At 56.0% G+C, this 26406-nt stretch overlaps 1 protein-coding gene across 6 annotated transcripts in view; it reads right to left on the bottom strand.

Annotated features, from left to right (window-relative positions):
* BCAS4 (breast carcinoma amplified sequence 4) overlaps window positions 1-26406 on the bottom strand; it is a 57703-nt gene that overhangs the window by 10378 nt on the left and 20919 nt on the right. For 2 of the 6 annotated variants that reach the window (XM_043884181.1, XM_043884182.1), the window contains exons 3-4: window positions 22758-22859; window positions 15725-15859 (exon numbers count right to left, since the gene is read on the bottom strand). In XM_043884181.1, the coding sequence (XP_043740116.1) occupies window positions 15725-15859; window positions 22758-22859 (237 nt within the window). Of the gene's footprint in view, window positions 1-3587; window positions 3747-14840; window positions 14946-15724; window positions 15860-22757; window positions 22860-26406 lie in introns of those variants that run through there. The other 4 variants (XM_043884179.1, XM_043884183.1, XM_043884180.1 and 1 more) reach the window with 4 other exon arrangements.

Genomic DNA, 26406 nt, shown 5'->3' with positions numbered 1-26406 from the left:
CCCTCTGCTCTCCCAGGGCCGTCTCCTGGAGCAGGGGGGTGTCTGACCTGGGCTTTGCCTCTCATCAGACGGCCACTGAGGCTAACCATCTAACTACTGTGCACTTACATATATATTTAACTGGGCACCTGCTACATTTCAGAGACCTAAATCTGCAGATCACAAAGGCCCTTCACAGATGAGGAACCTGAGGCTTTCAGGAATCCCCGGCAGTCCAGTGGTCAGGACTCCGTGCTTTCACTGCATAAGGCACAGGTTCAGTCCCTGGTGAGATCCCACATGCTGTTTGGTACGGTCAAATAAATAAATAAAAGCACACAGTAAAAGCAACGCATGGCTCTGGAGGGAAGCCTGGAATGGAAAACAGATGAGAAGGAAAAATCTGGTAAAATCCAAAGTCCAGTGAATAACACTGGACCAGTGCGGGAGGTCTTGGTTTTGACAACTCTCCTGGGTGGCTGTCAACCCACCTGTCACGTGAGGTGACGGGAGATGGGGAGACGAAACAAGGGGAGCGCGGAAGCTCTCGGGAGTACCGTCTTTATAAAAGGTTTTCCGCAAATCTAAAATTACTCAAAATAAAAAGGTAATTTAAAAATAAACACACAAAGTGTATTCCCGGCAGAACACGTGGAGGGCTGAACAATCACACTGACGTCCTAACGACGCCGGTGATGGAGACGGCAGCTAGACCTTCCTTTATCTCAGCCGCTACTCAGGACAGTCCTGGACAGGGGCTAGGACTGGGTGTCCAGCCCATGTGACTGAGATTCTGCAAGCTTAAGCTCCATGCAAAGCATGACACTTGCAAGCGACAGGCAGGGCCAGCCAAATGGCTTGATCTGATGCTCTGCTATCACTGTCTTGAAATTCTCAGTAAGTTTAATATTTTAGGAAACTTTTATTCACTTATTTCTGGCTGTGCTGGGTGCCCCTGGCGGTGCTGGGTGCTCCCTGCGGTGCTGGGTGCCCCTTGTGGTGCTGGGTGCCCCTGGCGATGCTGGGTGCTCCCTGCGGTGCTGGGTGATCCTTGCGGTGCTGGGTGCCCCTGGCGATGCTGGGTGCTCCCTGCGGTGCTGGGTGCTCCCTGTGGTGCTGGGTGCCCCTTGCGGTGCTGGGTGCTCCTTGCGGTGCTGGGTGCTCCCTGTGGTGCTGGGTGCTCCTTGCGGTGCTGGGTGCCCCTTGCAGTGCTGGGTGCCCCTGGCGATGCTGGGTGCCCCTTGCGGTGCTCGGCCTTCTCACTGAGGCGGCTCCTCTCGTTGGGGAGCTCGGGCTCCAGGGCACACGGGCTTCCGTCGTTGCCATGCTCGGGTTCGAAGCTGTGACTCCTGGCTGCTCTGTGGCATGTGGATCCCTCCTCGCAGATCAGGGACCGAACCTGTGTCTCCGACATTGGTAGGCGGACTCTTTACTGCTGAGCCACCAAGGGGAAGCCCCTCTCAGTAAGTCTTGACAAAGGGGTCCCGGGCTGTAGCGGGCTGCGGTGACAGAGCCGGGTTACAAACTGGGATCTGTGTTCTCCATCCTTGGGATGGTCACACGCGGTCAGCTCCATGCACAGCATGGGCCCAGCGCTCCTGGTTGAGAAAACCTCATGGGGCCAAGGGTGGCTTGTGGGAGCAATGGTAGAGTTGGGGGAGGACCTTGGCGGATGGATTTGGCTGCAGCTGGGGCTGTCCCAGAACAGATCAGGTAAAGAAGATGCTTTTCCAGGCCAGGGCACCAAACCAGCTGCCCACGGCCAGCGGCCTCCCTGTCCCACTGGGGTTCTCCACGTCCACGTCAATGAGCCCAAACCAACAGCTGGCCAGGGCCCAGCAGCTGGTCACGGTCTCATCAGAGCCATCCTTGTTTCACTCCGATGCCGATTTACAAGAGAATCCTCGAGGCTTTGTTGGCCGACCTCGAAGGTGGTTGACTCCATGAAAGGATGTTGGAAACAGCACCAGTTAGCGCTGGGAAGCAGAAAGCAAAGACAGACACCATCGACCGTTTTGTTGGCATCCTGCACGTGGGCAGCTGTTGTCCATCAAACAAGCCGTCAGAGCAAAAACGGAGGCAGCCACCAGGACCGGCGGGCACTGAGCAGCTGCCCATGGGCCCGCCTCGCACCCCTGCTCTTCACCCAGGACGGCAGGAACCTGCTGCAAGGCTGCCCCAGGCCAGCACTGGGCTCTGGCCCCCGACCCCAGGCGGGTGGGTGGCCTGGGAGCCTCCGACGGTCACGGTCACCACACCGATCCCATCCCCGTGGCCCCAGAGGCCCAGACACGGATCTCATAAGGCCCTTTCACAAGAACTCAGCTCGCGCACTCTCCTGGTCGGATTAGGACATTTTATCCGTTGGGCCCCCTGAGCATGAAAAAGGATGCTTTCCAAAGTCTGTGATAGAACATTTGACAGCAAGAGAAAGGAAAAGAGGAAGAGACAGAGCTTGGTGGAAACAGAGACAAACATCATTAGAGATGGGGGCTTCCCTGGTGGTTCAGATGGTAAAGAATCCGCCTGCAATGTGGGAGACCTGGGATCACTCCCTGGGTTGGGAAGATCCCCTGGAGGAGGGCATGGCAACCCACTCCAGTGTTCTTGCCAGGAAAATCCCATGGACAGAGGAGCCTGGCGGGCTGCAGTCCATGTGGTTGAAAAGAGTCGGACACGACTGAGTGACTAGGCATAGCACGGCACAGAGATGGAGACTTGGACAAAGGGAAACAGACAGAACACACAAGAAACAGAGAGAAAAATATGAGAGAGAGAAGATGTGGCGACCAGACACAGGAGAGCTCAGAAAGGGAAGAGGTAGATGGGAAGGAGGAGGGAGAAGACGTGGGGGTGAGAAAATGAGAGGAGAGGGAAGCGCCAGAGAAGCCCCGACAGGAAGCGGGGCTCCGGCGAGGGCCAGGGAGCCGACGCGATGGGAGCTGGGGAGTCGGTCCTGGGATGCGGGGCCTCCCCAGTCCAAACCCAGGCTGTGTGCCCAGCAGGCGCATGAGAAACTCCCCAAGTCGCCCCACGCTAAACCCCACTCCTTTGTCCAAGAAATACCAGTATTCTGAAAGGGCAAAGGCCGGTGCAGGAGACAGGGCGGTCTGGGCGCAGCGGACTCCATCCGGCCTGAGGGACAGCACCAGGCTCTTCTCTCGTCTGACTCAGGACCCGGGAGAAACATCTGGTCTCCCCCTTCCACCCAGGGGCGGTGCCCCGTCCCCGGCTGCAAAGCCAGAAAGAGGAAGAGAGATTCGGGGCCGCCCCCTGGCCCCCAGGGCCAGCCCAGGCCTCCAGCCCCGCATCAGCCCGGAGCCCCTCGCAGGGGCGTCTCCCTTCTCCTCTCTTCCATGACTGCACCCACTGTGCCCAGGAGCATCTGGTCCACAGCAGATGCTCAATCAACAAGTGCTCGCTCTGCCTCGGGGCTAAGGCCTCAGGCTCCCGTTGGACCCCTCCAGCCCTGAACCCCACCTCGCATCTCTGACCCTGGCTCTGCCTGCCAGCGCACCCAGAGCGACCCCCGACTCACACTCCCTGGATGAATCTCCAGGGAATTATGCTGAGCGAGAAAAGCCAGTCCGCAAAGGTGACACGTTGTGTCATTCCGTTTATAGAACACTTCTGAAATAGCCGAATTTCTGAAATGCAGGACAGACTGGTGGCTGCTAGGAGCTGGAGAGAGGGCTGGGGAGGAAAGCTGGAGGTGGTCACAGGAGGACGTGAGGAACCCCTTCGGGTCTGGGACTGTTCAGCCTGCGCTGTGGAGGAGGAGACAGGAACCTCAATGAAACAGAATGTACAGAACAGATCCAACTGCACAGAACTTAAAACACACACCACTGAGTACAGGTAAAACTGGGGAAACCCAAGGGACTTGCCTGACTTCCAGGGGTTCAGACTCCCTCTAAGGCGGGGCGGGGGAAGGGTTTGGGGCTTCCCAGGTGGTGCTAGTGGTAAAGAACCCGCCTGCCAACGCAGGGTTGAGAAGAAGGGTTCCATCCCTGGGTTGGGAAGATCCCCTGGAGGAGGCCATGGCGACCCACTCCAGTGTCCTTGCCTGGAGAGTCTCATAGACGGAGGAGCCTGGCGGGCTGCAGTCCACGGGTCGCAAAGAGTCAGATACAACTGAAGTGACTGGGCAGGAACGCAACCACGCAGGGAACTAGAATCCCACATGTCATGTGATGTAGCAAAAAACCCCAAAAAACCCAGGGAGATCCAAGAGCAGCAGCAGAGTGTATCAAAGCCGAAATCCCGGCTGTGATGCACCACGGTTTTGGAAAATGTTACCATTGGGGAAAACTGGGCAAAGTGTACAAGGGCACTTTCTATTATTCTTTATAACGGCATGTGAATCTCTAACTGTGTCAATGAAGAACTTCAATTAAACACACACACGTTCCCCCACCTCCACTCTGGCCCCCAGCCCAGGCCCCTAGCGTCTCCCTCTGGACCACCCCAGCAGTTCCAGCCTCCTGACCTCCACCCTTGCCCTTCCAGCATCTCCCTCCATATCTCGAAACCCTCCAGGGCCCAGTCCTTGCATGGACCCCACGACCTGTTCCACCCACTCCCCCCACCTTCACCCCCGGCTCCAACACACCGCCCACCAGGCCTCGCCTCCCGGCTCCTGCCTGAGACACCTGCACACTCCCCTCCTTACCTCCTCCCGGACCTCGTCGAGCTCCATGTCTCCTCCTCAGGGAGGCCTCCTCTGACCCCTCCTGCCCCCAGACCCACGTCACCCCCCTCCCTCACCTCCTTCTCCCCCAGGAGGCACTTCACAAGCTACACTAGACTATCGGCTGTTGGAGGGTGGGAACGTTCTCTGTCCTCCCGGGGCTCAGAGGATCTGAAACAGCATCTGGCTCAGGTAGGTGGTGGATGATAAGTACTTGTTGAACGAATGAATGAAAAGGGAGGTGTTGGGCGGAGATCTGGCATCAAAGGAGTCAAGCCCGGCCCAGGGGCTACGGAAGAAAGGGGTAAAGGGCTGGGGTTGCCCACTGGTGGCTCCTGGAGCAGCCAAGGCCTTCCGGGGGACACAAGGGGAGACTTAAGGGGAGGAAGCGCCCAGCACAGGGGGATGGCGGGCTGGGCTCCAGGCACGCGCTCTCTAGGTCTCCCGGAGCAAAGCCCGAGGTACGAAGGGACAGCAGCCAGGACAATACCCTGCACGCCAGGCCATGGTGTCCAGCCCACATGCTCTCGAGGACAACAAACTGGGGTGGGCTGGAGGCTGAGCTCCCTTTCTGGGCCTCTTGGGGGGCCCGGGGACAAGCCGTAAAGGCTTCCCACCACCTGCCCATTGCCTCTGAAGCAGCTCAAGCTGCCTGTGGGGACGGGGGTGGGGGTGAAGGCAGGGGTCACAGAGGACCTCCGACTGGCACTTTTTTTTGTAACTGAAGGATAATTATTTACAACATTGTGATGGTTTTCACCATCATCACGAACTGGCCATAGGTACACGTGTCTCCTCCCTTCTGAACCCCCTCCCACCTCACTCCCCACCCCATCACTCCAGGTTGGCACAGAGCACCAGCTTTGGCTTCCAGCATCACACAGCAAACTCCTACGGCCTATTTCACCTCTGGTAACGCACAGGTTTCAACGGCATTCTCTCAGATCATCCCACCCTCTCCTTCTCCCACTGTGTCCAAAAGTCTGTTCTTTGTGTCTGGGTCTTGTTCGATGTCTCGCACATAGGAGCATCAGTACTATCTTTCTAGATTCCATACATATGTATTAATGTACGATATTTTGCCTTTTTCTTACTTCACTCTGTGTAATAGGCTCTAGGTTCATCCACCTCATTAGAACTGACTCAAATGTGTCCCTTTTTGTAGCTGAGTAATATTCCATTGAGTACATGTACCACAACTTCCTCACACATGCATCTGTCGATGGACACCTAGGTGGCTTCCACGTCCAAGCTATTGAAAACAGTGCTGCCGTGAGCATTGGCGTACATGTGTCTGTCTCAATTGTGGTTTCCTCAGGGCACATGCCCAGGAGTGGGAGTGCTGGGTCATGTGGTAGCTTTATTCCTAGCTTTTTAAGGACGCTCCACACTCTCCTCCATAGTGGTGGCACCAATCTGCATTCCCACCAACAGTGTAAGACGGTTCCCTTTCCTCCACACCCTCTCCGGCAGTTCTTGTCGGTAGACTTTTCGATGCTCTCAACATCCCCTCGAAAGCCCTACTTGGAGCTGCCAGTGCTGAGAGCAAGACCCCTCCCCCTAGCACAGTAAGCGATGCCCCATTTCCAAGTTCCTCAGATGGCAGCAGTCCCTCTGTCGAGCTGTGTGACCTTGGCCAAGTTGCCTAACCTCTCTGTGCCTCATCTTTCTCATCTGCCAACAGAGCTAATAATCGTTTCTACCTCGTAGAGTGCTTTACCCAAATACCCCCACAGTGCTTAGGACACAGTAACTCCTCAATGAATGCTGGAGAATTTCATTATTACTGCCCTCTGAATGTTTTTTTTTTCTTTTCAAATTGGACTATACTTGATTTTCAATGTTGTGGTAGTTTCTGCGGTACTGCAAAGTGAATCAGTCACACATATACCTGTGTCCACTTTTGTCGTTTCATTCTTTTCCCATATAGGTCGTTACACAGTATTGAGTTCCGTGTGCTACAAAGCAGGTGCTTATTAGTTACCAATTTTATGTGCAGCAGGGTGGACATGTCAGTCCCAGTCTCCCAATTTATCCCTCCTCACCCTGTCCCCTGGTAACCACAGATTTGCTTTCTACATCCACGACTCTACTTCTGTTTTACAAATACGTTCATTTGTATCTCCCTTATTTTTTAGATTCCACTTAGAAGTGACGTAATGATGCGTCTCTCCGTGTCTCACTTACTTCACTCAGAATGACAGTTTCCAGGCCCGTCCATCTTGCTGCAGATGTCAGGCCCCTCGGTTCTCTTAAATGATGTCATTAGCTTGGGAACAGCTCAAGTGTACAGTTTTACAACACTGAGTTTTTTTTTCAGTGTTAAATGCATTCAGTTTCAAAGCATGAGTATTTAAACTAAATCACAACTGGGGAAGCCAGTTTCTGGTACTGCTTTGATTTTTAATTCCCAACGACCCTCAAAAACTATCCAGCACACTTCTCAGCCCCTAACAGGCGTAGCTTATCATCACCCTGGTGATCAGGCTCAATGGAGATGCTCAGGAATACCTGCTGGCCAGACAGGGACAGATCTCTGGGGACACACTGGGCACCAGCCCTGAGACCAGCCCCCCAGCCCACGGCCTCCCGTGTCCCCCCCAGCAATGACTGCTGGCATCTGCGTCTGCCTGCCCACCACCCCTCCTCATACACACTCCTGGGAGCGGTGCCCGGGGCCTCTGGAGCCAGGTCCAGCCAGCCAGGAGCCGCCAGACACAGGAGGGGACAGGGCAGAGCTGGGGCCACGGTGCTGAGGTCCCCAGCCCAGGTCACCAGGGGCCGCCTCCCATGCGGGGCTCAGTTAGGGCCATCCCTGCACCAGCCACCTCCCTGCTCCGACTCCTCACTCCATTGGAAAGCCAGGACTCCTCACTCTTCGACCAGGTTTCCCAGGTTACTTATTAGGACTCTCCAAGTAACAGGAACTTTGGCCTTGACATTACAACGTGACAAGGTGTGATGGTATCAGCCGGAACAGGCACCAAGATGAATTTACTGCTTAATGAGACGTGGTTTATTTTCCTGGCAGAAAGCTGACCGTGAACGGAGCCAAGTTCAAGAACTTCCCAGGCTCCTTGGGTACTAAAGGGATCACACTTTCTGCAGATGCCTCAGCCCCAGCTACAGGCGTCACACGGGTTCCTACACCAGGAGGAACCCCTCCATCCATCACGTCACCTGCAACCTGCGGTCGCGGATGGGAGCTGCTGGTGCTCTGCCGGGGCCTGCCTCGCTCAGGACCACCGTGACACCCAGCGCCAAGCTGATGCCACGTATCGGGCACCATCCCCTCCCACGGCCCTTTCCTGACCCCTCTTCCCCCGGTTTCTGCCATGCACCCTACCCACAATTATCTGCTGTAACGCCCGCCTCTGAGTTTACTCTCCAGGGTGAGCGTGAGCTGGGGCAGGGACCAGTGTCATCACTTCTGCCCAGCTCACTGCTGATATCACTAACAGCGCCCCCACCAGAGTCTCCAGCATGCTAAGCACATCTCTGTAGGACCACCCCCCCCGACCCCTACCAACTGTGGCCCCGCTTATGTCCAACAAGGACCCCCAGACTCTGAGACGGGCAGGAGGTATCCTTGGTGCTGCCCAGGCAGCAGGCGCAGACTGGACGCACAGCCGGCCTGCCCCTCCAGTCCCCACAGAGAGCCCACTCGGGCCCACAGCCTCTCTCTTTCCCTCTGAGGGGGGAGGGTCCCAGTGAGAGCCCTAGGGACGCTGGACGGACGCCAAGGCCAGGGAGGGGCTGGGGAGAGGGGGCATGGTGCGGGCTTGTGTGTCAGATGCAAGGAGAGACTCGGGCGGTGGGTTGAGACCCAGCTCCACCCCTGGGTCAGGAAGACCCAGGAGGAGGGAATGGCAACCCACCCACTCCAGTGTTCTTGCCTGGGCAATCCCATGGACAGAGGAGCCTGGCGGGCTACAGTCCACGGGCTCACAAAGAGTCAGACATGACTGAGCGTCTGAACACATGCAACAGGTGGATGAACATGAAGATGAGCCGAGCCAGGGACGGTGAAGCGCTAGCTTGGGTCGACCCAAAGGAGAGCCCAAGGAACGCTCCCTGCTGGCACCAACGTCGTCATAACTACTATTGTTAACTCCAAGAGAAGACAGTCCTTACCCTTGAGAAACTCTGTCTTGGGGAACAACAGGTGAAAACAGAGATGACTCCCCAGGGTGCTGTGCCCACAGGGGACTGGGGCGCCCAGAGGAACGCTGCCCGGGGCAATCTAGATGGCTTCCCGGAGGTGGTGACGCTCAATTTAGCCTTGAATGACGAATAAACAGTGCCAAGCCGGGAGCAGGCAGGGACTTCCAGGCAGGGGACCCGCGTGAGCAAAGAGCAGAGACAGTGTCCACCAGGCCCAGGGATGGGCCACGAGGCAGCACTGGGCTCTAGGATGTTCACGGGGGCAGCCCTGAGGGCGGTGCTGTTAGGAGACAGGGCGCTGTGCCCTGCCAGCCATGGAGAAGTTGGGGTACCCCCACGTGGGCCTCGACAGTGCCCCCTACCCCAAATAAACACTCCTCTTTGTGGACAGGAGCTTCCTTCCCACTCAAAACCTAAACAAAAATGTAACACTGAAAAAAAAATCTGATTGCCAAAGCAGCCGGCTAGCAGCCCTCTGTCCTTCCCTAGAACCCGTGTCATCAACTATCTGGACTCAAACAAGATCCGTTAACGTGTGAGTGCTGAGGAGCTCAGGGACAGCGAGCCTGCTGGGGGGACTAACCCAGCCCCCCTCGCCTCCATTGCTGCGTTAATATCTGCCATCTGCTCGGGCTGCATTTTTCACCCGCAAGGGACGACGGGGCAGAGGAGGAGAGGCCGCTCCAAGGCCGGGAGAAGGCGTCAGGGGATCTCCTCTACCTTCTTTGTGCGGCCCCGAGATAAAGGCCCAGCCGGGCCGGGCCTCCTTCCGGGAGTCACCCCTCCGGGGGACTGGGCACAGCGCGAGGGCGGGGCAGGGGGCCCCTGCCTCCCCAGGGCCGGGTGGGGAGGGGCGAGCTGGGGGCGGGGTGGGGGGACGGCGGGGGGCGGGGCAGCGCCAAGCCTGGCACCAAGGACGCCTGCAGGCGGGCCTGGCAGGGCAGCTCCGCCCACAGCCTACGCCACCTCCAGGGAAGCCCAGGAGGCGGCCCCGGGCCGCTGGGCAGACCGGCAGACCTGCAGACCTGGGCCTTGTCCGGCCCAGCTCTCCACTGCCTGGGGACCACCCCCAGAGGGACCCGGGGGAAGGGGGCCTCCCGCGGCCAAAGACGCCTTCAGAGCATCCACTGATTAACGTTTATTAAACACCTACTAGGCGCTCAACCCACTAGGAAACTCAAGTGCCCACAGGCAGGTAATGACAAAGGGTGACGTGGGCCAGACGGGGGCTCAGCAGGGATGCTGCTCGCGGGCCCAGATCTCTGCTTTGTCTTTTTTATATTTTTATTTGGCTGCACCAGGTCTCAGTCATGGCATGTGGGATCCAGTTCCCTGACGAGCAATCAAACCTGGACGCCCCTCCATTGGGCAGAATCTCAGCCACCAGACCACTAAGGAAATCCCCCTTCTGCTTTCTCAAGAGAAGCCAGAGGTCTACATTCTTATGTAAAATTTCCTTTTTTAGATGCTGGCAGATAATTCAAATTAAACATGTACATATACCAAGCTGGCCATAGAACACATGTTGGTGGGGCAGACCCGGCCCAGGATCTCCAGTTTGCAACCTCCACCATCCAGGCTGTGGTTCCTGCACCTGGGAGGATCACAGACAGAAGGGAGAGACCCTGAACAAGGTCAAAGTTGGGTCAGATCTGTCTCTACCGCCTGCGCTGTGTGGCCCTGGGCAAGTGAACGGCCCTCTCTGAGCCTCGGGTCCCTTCACCTCTGGGGCTGTTATGGGACGTCGAGATAAGACACAGGAAGCCCTTCATGAAAGTACTCAACGTGCGGTGCTGCGCTTAGCCACTCGGCTGTGTCTGACTCTTCGCAGCCCCATGGACTGCAGCCCGCCAGGCTCCTCTGTCCGTGGGGTTCTCCAGGTAAGAATACTGGAGTGGGGTGCCATGGCCTCCTCCAGGGGATCTTCCCAAACCCAGGGATCCAACCCAGGTCTCCCACATGGCAGGCGGATTCTTTACCACCTGACCCACCAGGGAAGCCCGAAAGTACTCAATACAACTTCCACAGTTGGAACCGGAGTAGACGCCCAATAAAACTGCTGGTTACTCATCACGCTGCTGCAGAGAGCTGAGGGCCCCTGCTGGGGCTGGCGCAGAGTGGAGGAAGATGCCATGGGCTTTCCCCTCCTCCCTGGTCCCAAATGCCTCTGAAGGGTTGGGGGGGGGGGGGGGTTGGCTCTGGGACACCGGCCATCAGCCCCAAATCCAGAGCTGGGGAGTGTGCTAGGTGTGACCCACGGCACAACACATTTTTCCCCCCTCAAATGTTTAACAGTGAGAAAAATTAGTTGCTGACTTTTAGACATTCATTAGAAAATTCATGTAAAACTCCACATGCCCAGCGTGCTCCCCCAAATAGGAAAATCTGGCCCTCCTTGATCCCGTTTCTGCAAAGGCTGCTTCTGAAATTTGCTACCTCTATCATTAAGGCACGGGCTCTGCAATTCGCCACAGTCCGCACCACTCCCTACTGTATCACACCTGGCGGAATACACCCATCTGTGTTACCAGATCACCCCGTGGGCAGCTGCGGGGCAAACAGGTGGGTCGGGCAGCCCCAAGTCGAGCCCAGGCCACAGCCCACCCCGGCAGCCTGCTCTGCGCAGTGTCAGGACTTGGCCCCAAGTGGTTTTGCACTTAGCCAGACAGCCTTCCTTGGAAAACACTATACTGTTATCCATCGGGAAATTAATCAAAATGACACCTCGTGAACAAGATGTTTTGGTTTGGCGGAAAACAAACAGTGGCTGACAACAAATTAGCGAGGCTGTTCTGTGCCTCTGGGTGCAGGCGCCGAGCAGAGGGCCTGGCGTGGTCAGGACACCACGGTGGGCACTCGGCCATCACCGGGACCTGGACCCCGGGGGGCACGGCGACCCCTGGCGTGCTCTCCACGCCCCTCCAAGACCACACGCCTCCAGCCCCATCTCACTTTCACTCCCACATGTGCCTGAAATGATCTCCAGATGTGAGGGGCCCTGTGTGAGCGGGCGGGGGGCCGCCTCCTCAGGCAGGGTCTCTGGGACCAGACACACACTGGGAGACCGGGGTGCCCCCCGAGAGCCCCCGTTTTCTCTCCCAATCGGACAAAGGCCCCGAGACCCAGCAAGGCAAAGGTCTCAGGGAGCTCCGGGCACAGCATGCGGGGTTTCCAGGCCAAGGAAACGCAGCCCTAACAGCTGAACTCTGAAGCTTGGAGGGCACGCCTGTGCCCGGCTCAGCTCCCGTGGTCAAGTCTAAACAAGACAGCGCTGACCCCAAATGCCAGCCTGAGCTCAGGGTAGAGAATGAGCCCTGGAAACTCCCTAAAGCAGAGCACATCTACCAAGTCACTCCCTGGCTACGAGCCCTCCCAAGGCTCCCTGCTGCCCTTGGCCTAGTGCTCGGGCCCCCGGTGTGGCCCAAGACCCCTGCTTTTGTCCAGGCTGCCCCCCACCTCGTCTCCTACACCCTCCCCGGCTCCCCACATGGGACTCACTGCTGTTCCTCAGGACCCAAGCTCGTCCCACCCCAGAGCCTCTGGGCCCGCCATCCCCACTGCTGGGAATATCCCTGCTTTTGACTTCAGCCTGCTCTCACTCACTGTCCGGGTCTCAGCTTACGTGGCCCTTCCTTAGAGGTCATCCCTCAGAGCAAGCCAGGCCCTCTTTAGAAATGTCCAGCTACTGAATTTTCTGAGATTTGGTCACTGCCTCTATTCTCCTACTGGACATGTGCTTCCTGAAGCAAGAGGTCACGGCTCTCTCCCAAGATAATAAGGGACAGAGTTAAGAATGTAGATTCCTATCCTGATGCTCAGCTGTGTGGCCCTGGCTAAGTGACTATACCTCTCTGTGCCTCAGTTCCCTGGCCGGGATTAAAAACAGCGCGTTCCTTGTAGGGTATTGGGCTGAGAACAGCAGCTGGCACGGCCGGGCTTGCTCTCTGTCCCCACCGCCACGAAGGGCTCAGGCAGTCTGTCCTGAGCCATTATTTAAAGGTGCAGCTGATGGCAGACCCACCGGTGCTTGGAACCCTCCGTCTGGAGTTCTGGACTCTCTTTCTTCTTTTTCTTCCCAGGGCTTTAGTGGAGGAGGCCCTCTTCATCACACATCAAATCGAAACCAGTTCTCTAGCAGGCAGACTGTTTCATGATCAAGCCCATGGTAACCAACAGGTAAGCTATCTGAGGCCTGCAGAGGCTAAGAGACTCACCCACGGTCACACAGCTAAAAAATGCCATAGCCAAAGAGAGGTGCGATTCTGAGCTAAAGGTTTGCAGCATTGGAAGAATCAACATAAAAGCATAACAGGAAACTTTCATGCCACACAGCATGGAAACACAAACCTTTGTACCATGAAAATATTCATGTGTCTGTTAGCATGAAAACTGAAGCCTGGAAGTGTGTACATTCTTATGTCTGGGCACAGAGGGCCCAGGGCACCAGGCCAGCCCTCACTCCGGTCTGGGCACTGACCACGCATGTCTCTGGCAGTTCAAGTCAGAGGCCACAGGCCCAGCCTTCAGGGGGAGTGCGTGGCGAGGAGGGACACTCAGCTGGCATCCCCAGGCTGGCTCCGGCCTCGGCCAGCAGCGAGGCACATGGGCAAGAGGGGCAGTGGGGGCAGGGGGGCTTTCTGGCCCCACCACTGCTGTGTTGGGAGACCCTGGCCCGGTGCCCCGCGCCCTCCCTGGCCTCCCCACTTTAGCTGCAGAGTGAGGGAGAGAAAAGATGGAGAAAGGAGGCCAGGAGGGCAGGTGGCACTGGCAGAGTTAACAGAACTGCAGACCCAGCCTCTCCCCACCCCTTGCCCTCCCCAGGATCTCCTGCTCCAGCAGATGGCTGAGCAGGGAGGGGAGCAAACCTCCCCCAAAAGGCCCTTGCCCAGCTCCAGTGGGGGAGGGCGGAGGGCCTCCTGCCTGGGCCCCCGGAGGGAGGCCCCTCGCTGATGCCCCCTGACTCCAGGAGGGCCTGGGGGCAGCGATGAGCCGCCCGTTTCCTTTGAGGGGGTGGGCTTCCAAAGGAGTTGGGGCAGGACCCTAAGCCAAGAGCCCCTGCCCTGCGCCAGCCCCTCACTGCATGGGGCAAGGAGGGTGAGTGGCGGCAGGAAGGCAGAACCCGGGCCCATGTGGCCTCCGAGGGCAAGGGCAGTGGTCAGTGAGGTGTCCACCTCGGTAGGGATGGAGGGGAAGCGTCTGGACACAGCGTGGAACCCTGGCTGGGTGGGTTCTTCCAGACAGAAGAAACGGGGACCCACGTGGGGGCTCTTCAAGGACCCCACCCCAGACCGCAGCTGCAGCGGTCGGAACCAGGCCCCAGGAGACCCAGCAGGACCAGGCACTGCAGAGCGCCGGTTCCGCAGGTTCAAATCGCAGCTCCACCACGTTCGGGCGGGCAAGTGGTTTGACCCTTTGGTGCCTCAGTTTCCTCATCTGATGACTGGCCTCCCTCACTGGATGGGCTGCAATATGCCAGAGGGTCTGGGCCCCAGGGCAAGCTGTGACGACTCTTTATCTAGAAGAGCCCCTGCAGCTGCCACCCGGGTGCACATGCAGCCCTGGAAACCCTCAGGTTTGCACACGCGTGTGCGCACACTCGCCTGCATCCCCTGGACCACACAAAGCCCTCCCAGGGCCAAGATCAACACGCCGGGGTTGCTGAATGACTCACCAGCCCTGGCTGGGACGCGTTTCCTGGAACAAGTCACCACAGGTAGGGCTGGGGGGCCCCCCGAGTCTGGTAGAGATGAGAGGGTGCAGGTCCCAGCGTGCCCGGCCACACCCTGATGGGATCCCACAGCAGGAGTGGGCGGGGGACCCCATTCCACAGCCCCGCGGGCCTGAGTTCCAACCCCAGCACTGACCTCAGATGCCTGACTCTCCCCTCCGAGCCTTGCCACTAAAGGAAGGCACTGGTGCCAACCACAAAGGGACAGCCGTGCGGGTTACAGAAAAAGACCGTAAGGTGCAGAGCCCAAGGACCTGGCAGGCCCGACTGTGAGGTTACCTGCTGCAGACAGCAGGCAGCCAGGACCTCTGTCCTTCCTCCTCGGTGGTGCTTCTGAGCCATCGGTGGGCAGAGCACCGTGTGACTGGGGGGCTCCTGGTCACCCTGCAATAGTCACCATAACTTGAGGGAGAGGAGGACCAAGGAGGCCGCTCCTGACCTCACTGTCATTGGAAGGCGCAAGAGAACACATTTGTCTAGAGAGAGCGCAATCCCAGAGGGCTTCTCAGAGGAGGTGACATTAACTTGGGCTCTAAAGGATCAGTAAGAATTCTGAGACCATGAACTCTGATGCCACAATCCAGCTGCTACTGGCTTTGGGGCAGTCCCTCACCTGGAGGCAAGCAGGTAAGCAGCACACAGCAGTTTTTCCACCAGTATAAGGGGCACAAGGACCCTTCCTTTTGCATAGGGAAGATTCCAAGGAAGTAGCAGTGTGGGAGGGAGAGGCCCTGGCCAGCTGTGGGCTCGCTGCCCCTCCCACTGTGCCCCGCCCTTCTGGTCAGCTGGAGGCTGACTCGTGCCCTGGGGCGGGGAACCCCACCTGAATTCTGGAAATGGCCCTGAGCCTCAGATGCGGAAGGAAGGGATAGGAGCTGTCTCTCACCAGCGCGGGAACTCCAGACAGACCCGTGCTAGGCAAACAGCAGGCATTGACTAAACTGTGGATGAGGGGGCGGGCAGCCACGGCACCTCCGCTCAGGGCACACAGGGGCACCCAAGAGAGGGTCTGCGATGCCCCAGCCGCCCGGCCAGCCCCCCACCAGCCAGCCAGACGCCGCTTCCTGTCTGCAGAAGCCAGCCGTGCCCTTTGAACTCCCGTTTCCGGTGCCCCTCTCCCGGCTCCGGGGTCTGGGACGGGGCGGGGAGGTGGGGATACTCACGTTCCCGAGCGCGGGGAGCCCCGAGGAGCCCAGCCACTTCCGCAGGGTCTGCGAGAGGGCCCCGTGGTCCCGCTCGGCCTGGAGCACGTGGGCCTCCAGGAAGGAGACGTGCCGTCTGACCATCTTGACAAAGGCCTGTCGGGGGAGCGGAGAGACGAGATGCCACGGCTGCCTCCCTTGGCCGCCAGCAGCCACTGCCCCCAGCCTCCCTCTCGCCTGCCCCACCGGCGCCAGGCTCTGGGAGACCTCAGGCTCGCTGCTGCCTTGCTGGGAGCACCTTCAGAAACCCTGACGGTAACAGTGATGCCTCCTCTTGGGGCCCCGGCCTGCCGGGCCTCCACTCCTATCCTTTCTCCTTCCCCTAGTGACCCTCTGTTTAGACTATTTACAGAGGGGAGAAACCAACGGTCAGAGAGGTCGGACCATCTGCCCAAAGTCACACAGCTAGGCAGCAGCAGAGAGGGGGCTCGGGCTGCACGACCTTCTTTATGAAAACTGAAGTTTTTAGAAATCGCTCTTTTTGTTTTTTTTTTGGTCATGCCGCGCATCTTGCAGGCTCTTGGTTCCCTGACCAGAGATCAAACCTGTGCCCCCAGCAGTGGAAGCGTGGAGTCCTAACCCCTGGGCCACCAGGGAATTCCCCGAAATTGCTCGGTTTAATATTTGATGGGTATTGGGGAGTCTCACACTCAGAAACCGCCAAGGGGCAGGCAGGTGACAAGCGAGTGAAACAGACTGAGAACAGGCTGGTGAGCTGGAATACCAGGTCCCTGGCCCCGGGGGGTCACTCAGCTTGGGGCTCTACTGCAAAACCTCCAATATTGAGAAGAGAAAAGAGAAGGCTGGGGTCAGACCCGCTGGACTAGAACCCAGGGGTCTACCACTCACTGGTCATATGCCTTTTGCCAGGTTACTTCATTTCTATTACCCCCCAGTTTTACTATCTGTGAAGCAGGAATCATAACGATATCAACCCTGCTCAGCAGTTTAGTGCCCAGGGCATATTAAGAGCTCAGTTAATGCCAGATAACATCATTTAAAAAGAAAAAACAGGACATTCAGATTTCATGAAAAATGTCTAGTTTTTAACAATGTCAGCAATAAATCCGGAACGTTTAAAAAAAGGCTGTGCAGGCCCACTTGTTTGCGACTTCTGCTGTGTCTGTGTGCTGGGTGCACGTGCGTCGGCGTCTGCACCTGCGTTTGCGTGCGTGTGCGTGTTGTGTGTACATGCGCATGCACTGCTCGTACACCCGGGAAGGCCGCCAAAGGTGGCGACTCCAGGTCCATCTCAGACAAGCCTCCCCTCGGTGGGCCTCTCCGTTCCCAAAGGAAAATGCAGAATGTTTTCCTGCATCAGGAAGAGGCCGGAGACCCTCTCAGCGCCAGGCCCCACGGGGGAGCCCCACTTCCGCAGATGGAAGGCCCCAGGCCCGCCCACCCAGCAAGGCCCAGCACCCGCTCTGCCCCCTCCCTGTGTCCCACCCAGGCTTCCCTCTGGTTCCTCGAAAGCCCCAGCCTCACCCTCCTCCGGGCCTTTGCAGCAGCTCTCTCTCTGCCCGGGCACCTCTCTTCTCCATGGGTGAACCCTGCTTTTCTCCCAGGCCCTGAGTCCGCTGGGCCCTCCACAGAGGGGCCTTCCCCGACCACCTAGGCTAACGCGGCCCCACCGCAGAGCTGCCCAGGCCCCGTCTTCTTCGCTCTCCTCGCCCTCTCAACTTCCTGTCTGCCGGTTCAGGGTCCATCTCCTTCCAGAATGTGAGTTCTGGAAGAGCAGCTGCTGAGTCAGTGCTGTTCACCAGGCCACGACCAGGGCCTGCTCGGCTGGATGGCGGAGGCAGGAACGCATGCACACGTGAGAGGATGAGTGCGCACAGGAGAACACGTGTGTGCATGGGTGAAGGCATGCACACGTGAATGAAGGCACATACACATGAATAATGCATGTACACATGAACGAATGCACACATGCATGAACGCACACATACACAAATGCACACGTGAATGAAGGCACACACATGAATAATGCATGTACACATGAATGAATGCACACATGCATGAACGCACACATACACGAATGCACACGTGAATGAAGGCGCACACATGAATAATGCATGTACACATGAATGAATGCACACATGCATGAACATACACATACATGAATGCACATGTGAATGAAGGTGCACACACATGAATAATGCATGTACACATGAACGAATGCACACATGCATGAACATACACATACATGAATGCACACGTGAATGAAGGCGCAAACACATGAATAATGCATGTACACATGAATGAATGCACACATGCATGAACGCACACATACACGAATGCACACGTGAATGAAGGCGCACACACATGAATAACGCATGCACACATGCATGAATGTATATATACATGAATGCACACGTGAATGAAGGCGCACACACATGAATAATGCATGTACACATGAACGAATGCACACATGCATGAACGTACACATACATGAATGCACACGTGAATGAAGGCACACACACATGAATAATGCATGTACACATGAATGCACACATGCATGAACGCACACATACACGAATGCACACGTGAATGAAGGCGCACACACATGAATAATGCATGTACACATGAATGAATGCACACATGCATGAACGCACACATACACGAATGCACACGTGAATGAAGGCGCACACATGAATAATGCATGTACACATGAATGAATGCACACATGCATGAACATACACATACATGAATGCACACGTGAATGAAGGCACACACACATGAATAACGCATGCACACATGAACAAATGCACACATGCATGAATGTATATATACATGAATGCACACGTGAATGAAGGCACACACACATGAATAATGCATGTACACATGAACGAATGCACACATGCATGAACGTACACATACATGAATGCACACGTGAATGAAGGCGCACACACATGAATAACGCATGCACATATGAATGCATCTATGCATGAATGCACACCCAGGAATGAAGGCACACATGCAAGAGTCAGTGAATAAATGAATGACTGCATCCTCAGCAAAAAAACATTGGATGAACCCGGACGGCAGCACTGTTGTGCGGCTGCTGCCCTATGGTTCTGGCAAGGGCAGAGCTGAAAGGCTCTGAATAAGGCACATCAACTGTGTGTGTGTGTGTGTGTGTGTCTCTGTGTGTGTGTGCTGGGTGGAGGGGGACACGAGGAGCCCCGGGCCGGGCCGCTTCCCCTGGCCTCACCGGCTGGCACATCTGGCTTTAAAGCACAGAAGGAAGTCCTGCAGGCCCTCCCTGCAGCCGATTCCAATTTTACGCTCCCTGCGTTAATGCCGCTGTGGTGGGGAGTGTGAGGGACGCGGAGGAATGTGCGCTCACGAGGTCTGATCCGCCTCCAAAACGCCTACCAGGGAGGGCAGGCCAGCCAGGCCGCGGCCAGGGAGAGGCCGAACCTGGCCAGGAAAGCTGACGGGGGCAGCAGGACGACCCCAACAGGCATCCACGCGGAGAGGGGAGGAGAGGGCACAGACGGGGACGGCTGGGGGCTGCGACCGCCCTTGGGAGCAGAGGTGACTTCCACATAATTGTCTCTACAGTGAAAACGAACCAATTTTATTATCAGAAGCGAGGGGAGGAAGGAAGGAAGGGAAGGAGGAGGGGAGGGGTGAGACGTGGTCTTAAAATACAGGTGTGAGTTCTGATGTGCCTGCATCCTTGTGACAAAGGCCCCCGGATTCAGGGCAGGCCCGGGTCCAGACGGTGCCAGCGCCCAGCACTGAGGAGGCGTCAGGAGCACAGACTTCTGTAATCCCAGCTCCACCACTCCCCGGCTGTGCGACCCTGGACTAATCCCTTCACCTCTCTGTGCCTCACCGCTCTATAAAACAGGACCAATACCAGGACCTGCTCTGCTGTGAGGGGTAAGCAAGTTCTTTCATCTAAAGCACTTAGAGGCCCTGGCTCACAGCACTTGCTCAGTAACTTAGTTTTTTCTGGCCTGAGAGGTCACCCCCACAGTTCTCAAGCCTCCTGGCCCCCAGCGGGTCACAGTGATATGGGAGCAGAGTGCTCCTGGGCTCCCCGGAGCCTCCAGCTGGCTGGGCAGAGTGATGAGCAGGCACTGGATCCCGGCTCTCAGCCTGCGGGCACCCCCGCAGTGACAGCCTGTCCTCCCCAGCACCTGCGGGATGCCAGGGGCCGGCCTCACACCCCACCTAGAGGAGGAAGCTGACCGCGAGAGGGGAGTGAGCGACCCGCGGCGCAGACCCAGGATGTCGCCGGTGGCCCGGTGGGTAAGACGGTGCTCCAATGCAGTGGGCACAGCTCTGATCCCTGGTCAGGCCACTAAGATTCTGCATGGTGCAGTCAAAAAAATAAAAACAACCCCAAACAAAAAACAGTCTCCAAGGGGCAGATCTGAGGAATCCATCAGCCTCAGGACAACGCTGGGTTCTGATCAGGTCCTACGTCTTATGTCGCACGTAGCTCAGCAAGAAATATGGAGTCTCCCATTTGCCTTGAAATCCATGACCCTCTTGGACCAACGCAGTTTTTCTTCTTTTTAACTAGGGCCCAGCTGCAGAGAAATCTCTCTCTGCTCTACAGAAAACAGCAGCCCAGGGGGCTGACAGGAGGCAAATGCTATTGGGCCTCGATGGTGGCAGACTCTAGGTCAGAGTGGCGACTGCGGTGGCCTGAAGATTCACACCTCATGGGAGGGGAGAGTGCATCTCAGCTCCAACTGTTCGCAGAGGACACGGAGGAGTGGCTTGGGGCTGGCCTTCTCATCCCCGGCTGCCCAGGGCAGTCCTGGACCCTGCTGGCATCTCCAGCCCCGCTCTAGTCATCACCCCCCTCGGCCCTGTAACCTGGCCATCCCAGATCCTTCTGGTCCATTATCTCCTTGCTGCCCAGAGCCGGAAGCCTCCCACCACTGAACCTCTACCCGGGCTGTGCCGCCCACCTGCCCCTCCCACTCAACACAGCCCCTTCCACTCACGCTCCAGTGCCTGTAGCATCCACTGCCCATTCCCTACTGCCCTCCAGAGCACACGCCTCTGAAGTCACCCTTGGTGAATGTGGGCAGCAGAGTGATGACCCCACCCAAAGGTCCCCAGCCTCACTCCCAGGGCCTGTGAACATATCACCTTCCATGGCCAAAGGGACTCAGCAGGTGTGAAAAAGATGCTGAGCTGGGGAGACTATCCTGGTAATCATGGGGGTCCTTATAAGACAGAAGCAGGAGACTCAGAGGAGGACAGAGCCTGGAAGATGCTGCGCTGTGGCTCTGAAGATGGGAGGAAGGCGCCACGAGCTGGGAGATGCAAGCTGGCAAAGGCCAGGAGGGGAATTCTCCCCCAGAGGGAGCCGGCCCTGCTGACTCCTGCTGCCACGGTTCAGACTGCTGACCTCTGGAGCCGTAAGATGCTTAGTTCATGCTGTTTGAAGCCACTCCGTTTGTGATAACTTGTCACAGCAGCCCCGGGAAACACAATGGTTACACTCGGTTGCTGTTTCTCCTGGCAGGAGCCACAGCCTTGAACTCTGTCCTTCTCGCTGTGAGGGCCCGCAGCGGCATCAAATAGGCCCTCAATAAGCATTAGGAGACTGAGTGCCAAGGAAACAATGCGGTGGGGCGGCCCAAGCGAGGCAAGAAGCAGGGCTGCACATCTTTGCATTTTTCTGTCCTCCTTCAAACGTGTGGAATAAAACTCAAATGAATCAGCTATTCCAAGGGCAAAGTTTTAATTATATTCCTGCCTCCTCTGCTGACAAGAATGTTAATTCTCTGCGAACTCCAGGGCCCACCGCTGGCTCCCTTCCTGGGCAGACTAGGAGGGCCACCTCTGCTACCCTGAAGCCTCTTCCAGCCTCCCGGTCTTTCACTGCGCAAGGAGCCAGGAGCCCAGCCCAAGGGCCCCAGTTTGAGGAAAAGCCTGGGCTCTCGTGGATGTGAACTGAAGCCCTCGCTTCATGGAATCAGCTGTGTGATCCCTGGGAAGGGGCTGACCTCGAGGAACTCATTCTCCTCCTCCGGGAGACGGGAAGGGGAGGGTGCGGACTCACAGTGCAGCCAGGAGCAAATGAGATACCCTGCACCTGGCCCAGCGCCCACACAGACAAAAGGCCGGTGAACTAAGTCAGCGGGAGGCAACAGGGCGGGGTGGGGACTGTGGAGAAATAGAGCCCGCGCCCTGTCTGAGCGCCAATTCTACCAGGAAACAGCCCCAGGGGTGGAAAGGCTCAGTTTCTCAACCTGGGCCATCTTCATGTGGGCGTTCACGCGTGTGTGCGCTCAGTCTCTTCAGGCGTGTCTGACTCCTTGCAACCCCATGGACTGTAGCCGGCCAGGCTCCTCTGTCCATAGGATTCTCCAGGCAAGAATACTGGAGTGGGTTGCCATGCCCTCTGCCAGGGGATCTTCGCAACCCAGGGATCGAACCTGCGTCTCCTGTGACTCTTGCATTGCAGGCAGATTCTTTACCGCTGAGCCACCGGGGAAGCCCCCATGGGGGTTGATACATGTTAAAATTCACTGAATTGTACACTTATGATATATACACTTTATGTATTTACACCTTAAAAAGTAAACAGATCAAACTATTTAAAGAAATATGGGCCCAGAGTTCTGAGAAATGCTAAATTTCCAAAAGTCGCTTAGGGATGTCTCTTGCGGTCCAGTGGTTAGGATTCCGCACTTGCACAACCGTGGCTCAGGTTCAATCCCTGGTCAGGGAACTAAGCTCTCACAAGCTGTGTGGCATGGCCAAAAATAAATAAATGACAAAAAGCAGCTTGAAATTCAGGTTTTTATAGAAAGTACCCCAACTTTAAAATGAGATTCTTTCTATAAATTCCTATTTGTTATATTTTAAAAATACCATATAGGCCCCTTTTTGCTGCCCACCCCCTCCACTGGGTCTAGGGCCTAACACTATCAACGCCAGATCAGCGTCTTGGGAGAGAGGCCAGAAGAGTCAGAACAAGTCCACAGGCTCACAAAGTTAATTACCCTGGACTCACCTCCAGCTGGTCCACTTTGGCGTAGATGCCACGCATTTCCACCACCTTGGCCTTAAGGAGGGGGATGTTTTCTTCCAGGATCTGTGAGGTGTCACTCCTGATCTGCAGGGAATAGGACAGCTCATGAGCCCCTCTGCTCCGGCCCCTGCTTCCGCCTGCTCTGGGGGTGGCCAGGCTCTGCAGAGACCTCGCCAGTGGCCGAAACACCAAGTGTCACCCTGCCCAGGGACAGGCCCAGGAATGACCCGGAGTCCCAGGTGGGGACCGATGTCACTGCCCCTGGGGACCCAGACCCAACCAGGTATGATTTACTGAGCTACAAATTAACTGGGCTTCCCTGGTGGCTCAGATAGTAAAGAATCTGCCTGCAATGCAGGAGACTCAGGTTTGATCCCTGGGTTGGGAAGATCCCCTGGAAAAGGGAGTTAATTGTCCCCTGCAAACATCTAAAACAGCACCAGCTTCAAACTAAGTATCTTTATTTTATTAACCACTGAACTGGACCAAATGGAAAGAATCAAAATCTTTCCCCTAAATTAAAGTTGAGCAAAGTCGAGTTTTTGTTCCACTGAAACCAGTGTTGGAGTGGGTTGCCATTCCCTTTCCGGGGAATCTTCCTGACCCAGGGATCAAACTCAGGCCTCCTGCATTACAGGCAGATTCTTTACCGTCTGAGCCGCTGGGGAAGCCCTAATGAGAAGAGTTAATAGTAATCATTAACACTAATAATGATAACCACAAATCTCACTCTCACGGTGCTTCCTATACGTAGCCACTGTGTGAAGTATTTCCTGCACATCACGCATCTCACTTAAGTTTCTTCTGCTTGGAAGGACCCCAAAAGTGACTGTGAAGTTTGGGAAGTTGTATCTTCCTCTTGATCACTGAGATTGGACACAAGCCTCCATTTTCCTTCAGAGCCGAGAGGACAAGTCTAATCCTTAAGAGTGTGTGTGTGTGTATGTGTGTGTGTGTGTGTGTGATAGAGAGAGAGAGAGAGATACAATTTCCATGTTATCACATCTTCATCATGCAGAGAGGCAGTATACATATGACTTTCAGGTGCTAAGGAGCATCCAGATCCCCTGGAGGAAGCCTAATGCATATTCCCAGGCCCTTCCAAGTCTGGTCTAGCTTGTGTGGGGTCAGCTGGCAACCTCTTTTCAGCCAAGCTCCAAGCCTATGCTGGAGCTCCCACAGGCACCTGCACTTGTCAGCTGGAATAGGGAAAAGTGCTCAATATCCTCCCTTGTTCCCCCAGGCTGAATGTCTAGAGAGAAGCCTATCCCTCAACAAGGCTAGTTCAGTTCAGTTCAGTTGCTCAGTCATGTCCAACTCTTTGCAACTCCATGGACTGCAGCACGTCAGGCTTCCCTGTCCATCACCAACTCCTGGAGCTTACTCAAACTCATGTCCATTGAGTCAGAGATGCCATCCAACCATCTCATCCTCTGTCATCCCCTTCTCCTGCCCTCAAGCTTTCCCAGCATCAGAGTCTTTTCCAATGAGTTGGCTCTTTGCATCAGGTGGCCAAAGCATTGGACCTTCAGCTCAGCATCAGTCCTTCCAATGAATATTCAGGACTGATTTCCTTTAGGATGGACTGGTTGGATCTCCTTGCCATCCAAGGGGCTCTGAAGAGTCTTCTCCAACACCACAGTTCAAAAGCATCAATTTTTCAGCACTCAGCTTTCTTCACAGTCCAACTCTCACATCCATACATGACTACTAGAAAAGCCATAGCTTTGACTAGATGGACTTTTGTCAGCAAACAAGGATAACCTCAGGAGAAATTGCTAAGATACAATGAAGAACAGGAAACTCGTGTCAATCGGGAGCACCAGGATCAAAGGCAGATCTTTTTTTTCCTGCTGATCTCTAAAAAGGGGAAACACGTGAGCATCAGCAGGGACTGGACCTAGCAACCCATGGGGTGAAGGGAACGTGGTAGAGAGGAGATTCAGGGACCACTCCCCGCCTTCCTCCAGATCTGCAGGAACTGGAAGGTCAAGGGTCTGTGGGCCGAGCAGGAAGGCCCCTCTCTGCAGAGGCCTCTCCACTGGCTGAGGGTGAGGGCAGCTGTCCACTCCTGCCTGGAAGGCAGCCTGCAGGTCCTTGAGGGGAAAATGGAGGGCGTCTGAAACAACCCCAAGCCTTCCCCTTGGCTCCCAGTAAGCTGGGAACCAAATGGCAAAAACCAGGGAGGGCGGGACACCAACACCCAGGAGCATTCATCACGTGAATGATGAACAGCAGGAACTGTTCGCTCTTCAACCTCACTGCATAGGTGACGAAACTGAGAAAAGCCACATCATCTGGGCAAGGTCACACAGCTGCAAAGTGGGAGATGGTGGATTCTTTGGGTCTGAGGCCACCTGCTAATACCAGAGGTCTGCAGATGTGTTCCAGCAGGCCCATGCAGAGCTGGCCTGTGTCACGCTTAAAGCCCCAGAAGTATAACCAATCTAGGTGCCAAGATCTAAAGCTCAGGACGTTCCCCTTAGAAACTCAGATTTCTAGCTTCTTGTGAAAAGCCAGAAGGCCCCAGACACACTGAGCCCATGTTCCACGTGGCAACAATCAGCTGGATCCGGGTGACAATGGCCTCCTTGGGTTAACCACAGCCTCCACCGCTCTCTAAAGTCTCCCCAACATAGCGTCCATGGCCACACCCTACAGTGTTTCATCTTCTAGGGGAGTGTAAGGAACGGAAGACATTGCTTTTCTTACATCCAACCCACTTCACATCATCACATCACAGACATGTGAGTTCACGCTTGTGCCTACTGCTCAGAAGAACAAAGATGGCAGGGAAGAATCAGTGCTTTCCGAGCCTCTGCTCGGACAAACCTCCAGCCAGGATTATGGACCTGGGAGCTTGTCATCTCCACTCCCCAGAGCTGGTCTCCGGAGCCCAGAAGTCTGGGCAGCGGATGCAGGGGGTTATCACAGAGCAAACGCGGCTGTCCTGGACGACGCAGGGCCCAGAAAGGAGAGCCAAATGCACTTGACCTAAGAACACACGCCAATGCCAAATGCAACTGCTGGGCCGAGGCCAAGAGGAAGTTTTCTCTGCTTACGTGAGACAGGGGAGAGTCCGCTCCCTGCCAGAAGGTGGGTCCAAGGCCATTGGGGTTTTGGAGGGCCCAGACAAGCTGCCCAAGCCCCCAAGGGCACTGAGCTGAGCAGCCTCACAAATCTAGTTTCTGTGGATAAACTCATGGGTGGCATGACCCTCTGGTGCTTTGAAACTGATGACGCTGATGACCTCAGTAGCTCCTATTCACGGGTCACTTAAGACATAGTAGGCACTGTGCTAAGCAATTATTATTAATTGGGTGCAAATGATATACAGTAAAGAGCCCAGGCTTTAGCCAACAGCTTGATGAACTGGTACATGTGCTTACATCTGTGGAACCAGACCAACCCATGGAACACCCCTTGCTTTATAAGACTCCCTCTAGCCTCCGTGAAGTCATGACCGCCCACCCAAAGCTAACCTCTATCTGACTTTCATCACAGGGACTGGTTTTGCCTGTTTTTAAACTTCAGATTACGGAGCCCCACACAGGAAGTACTCCTGTGTCCGGCTTCTTTCTCTCAACAGCATGTCTGTGAGAATCACCCGTGTTGTTGTATATGGCTGGTC

Source organism: Cervus elaphus, chromosome 23 (assembly GCF_910594005.1).
Source record: "Cervus elaphus chromosome 23, mCerEla1.1, whole genome shotgun sequence".
Lineage (NCBI taxonomy): Eukaryota > Metazoa > Chordata > Mammalia > Artiodactyla > Cervidae > Cervus > Cervus elaphus.
This window is presented reverse-complemented; position numbering and strand designations above follow the sequence as displayed.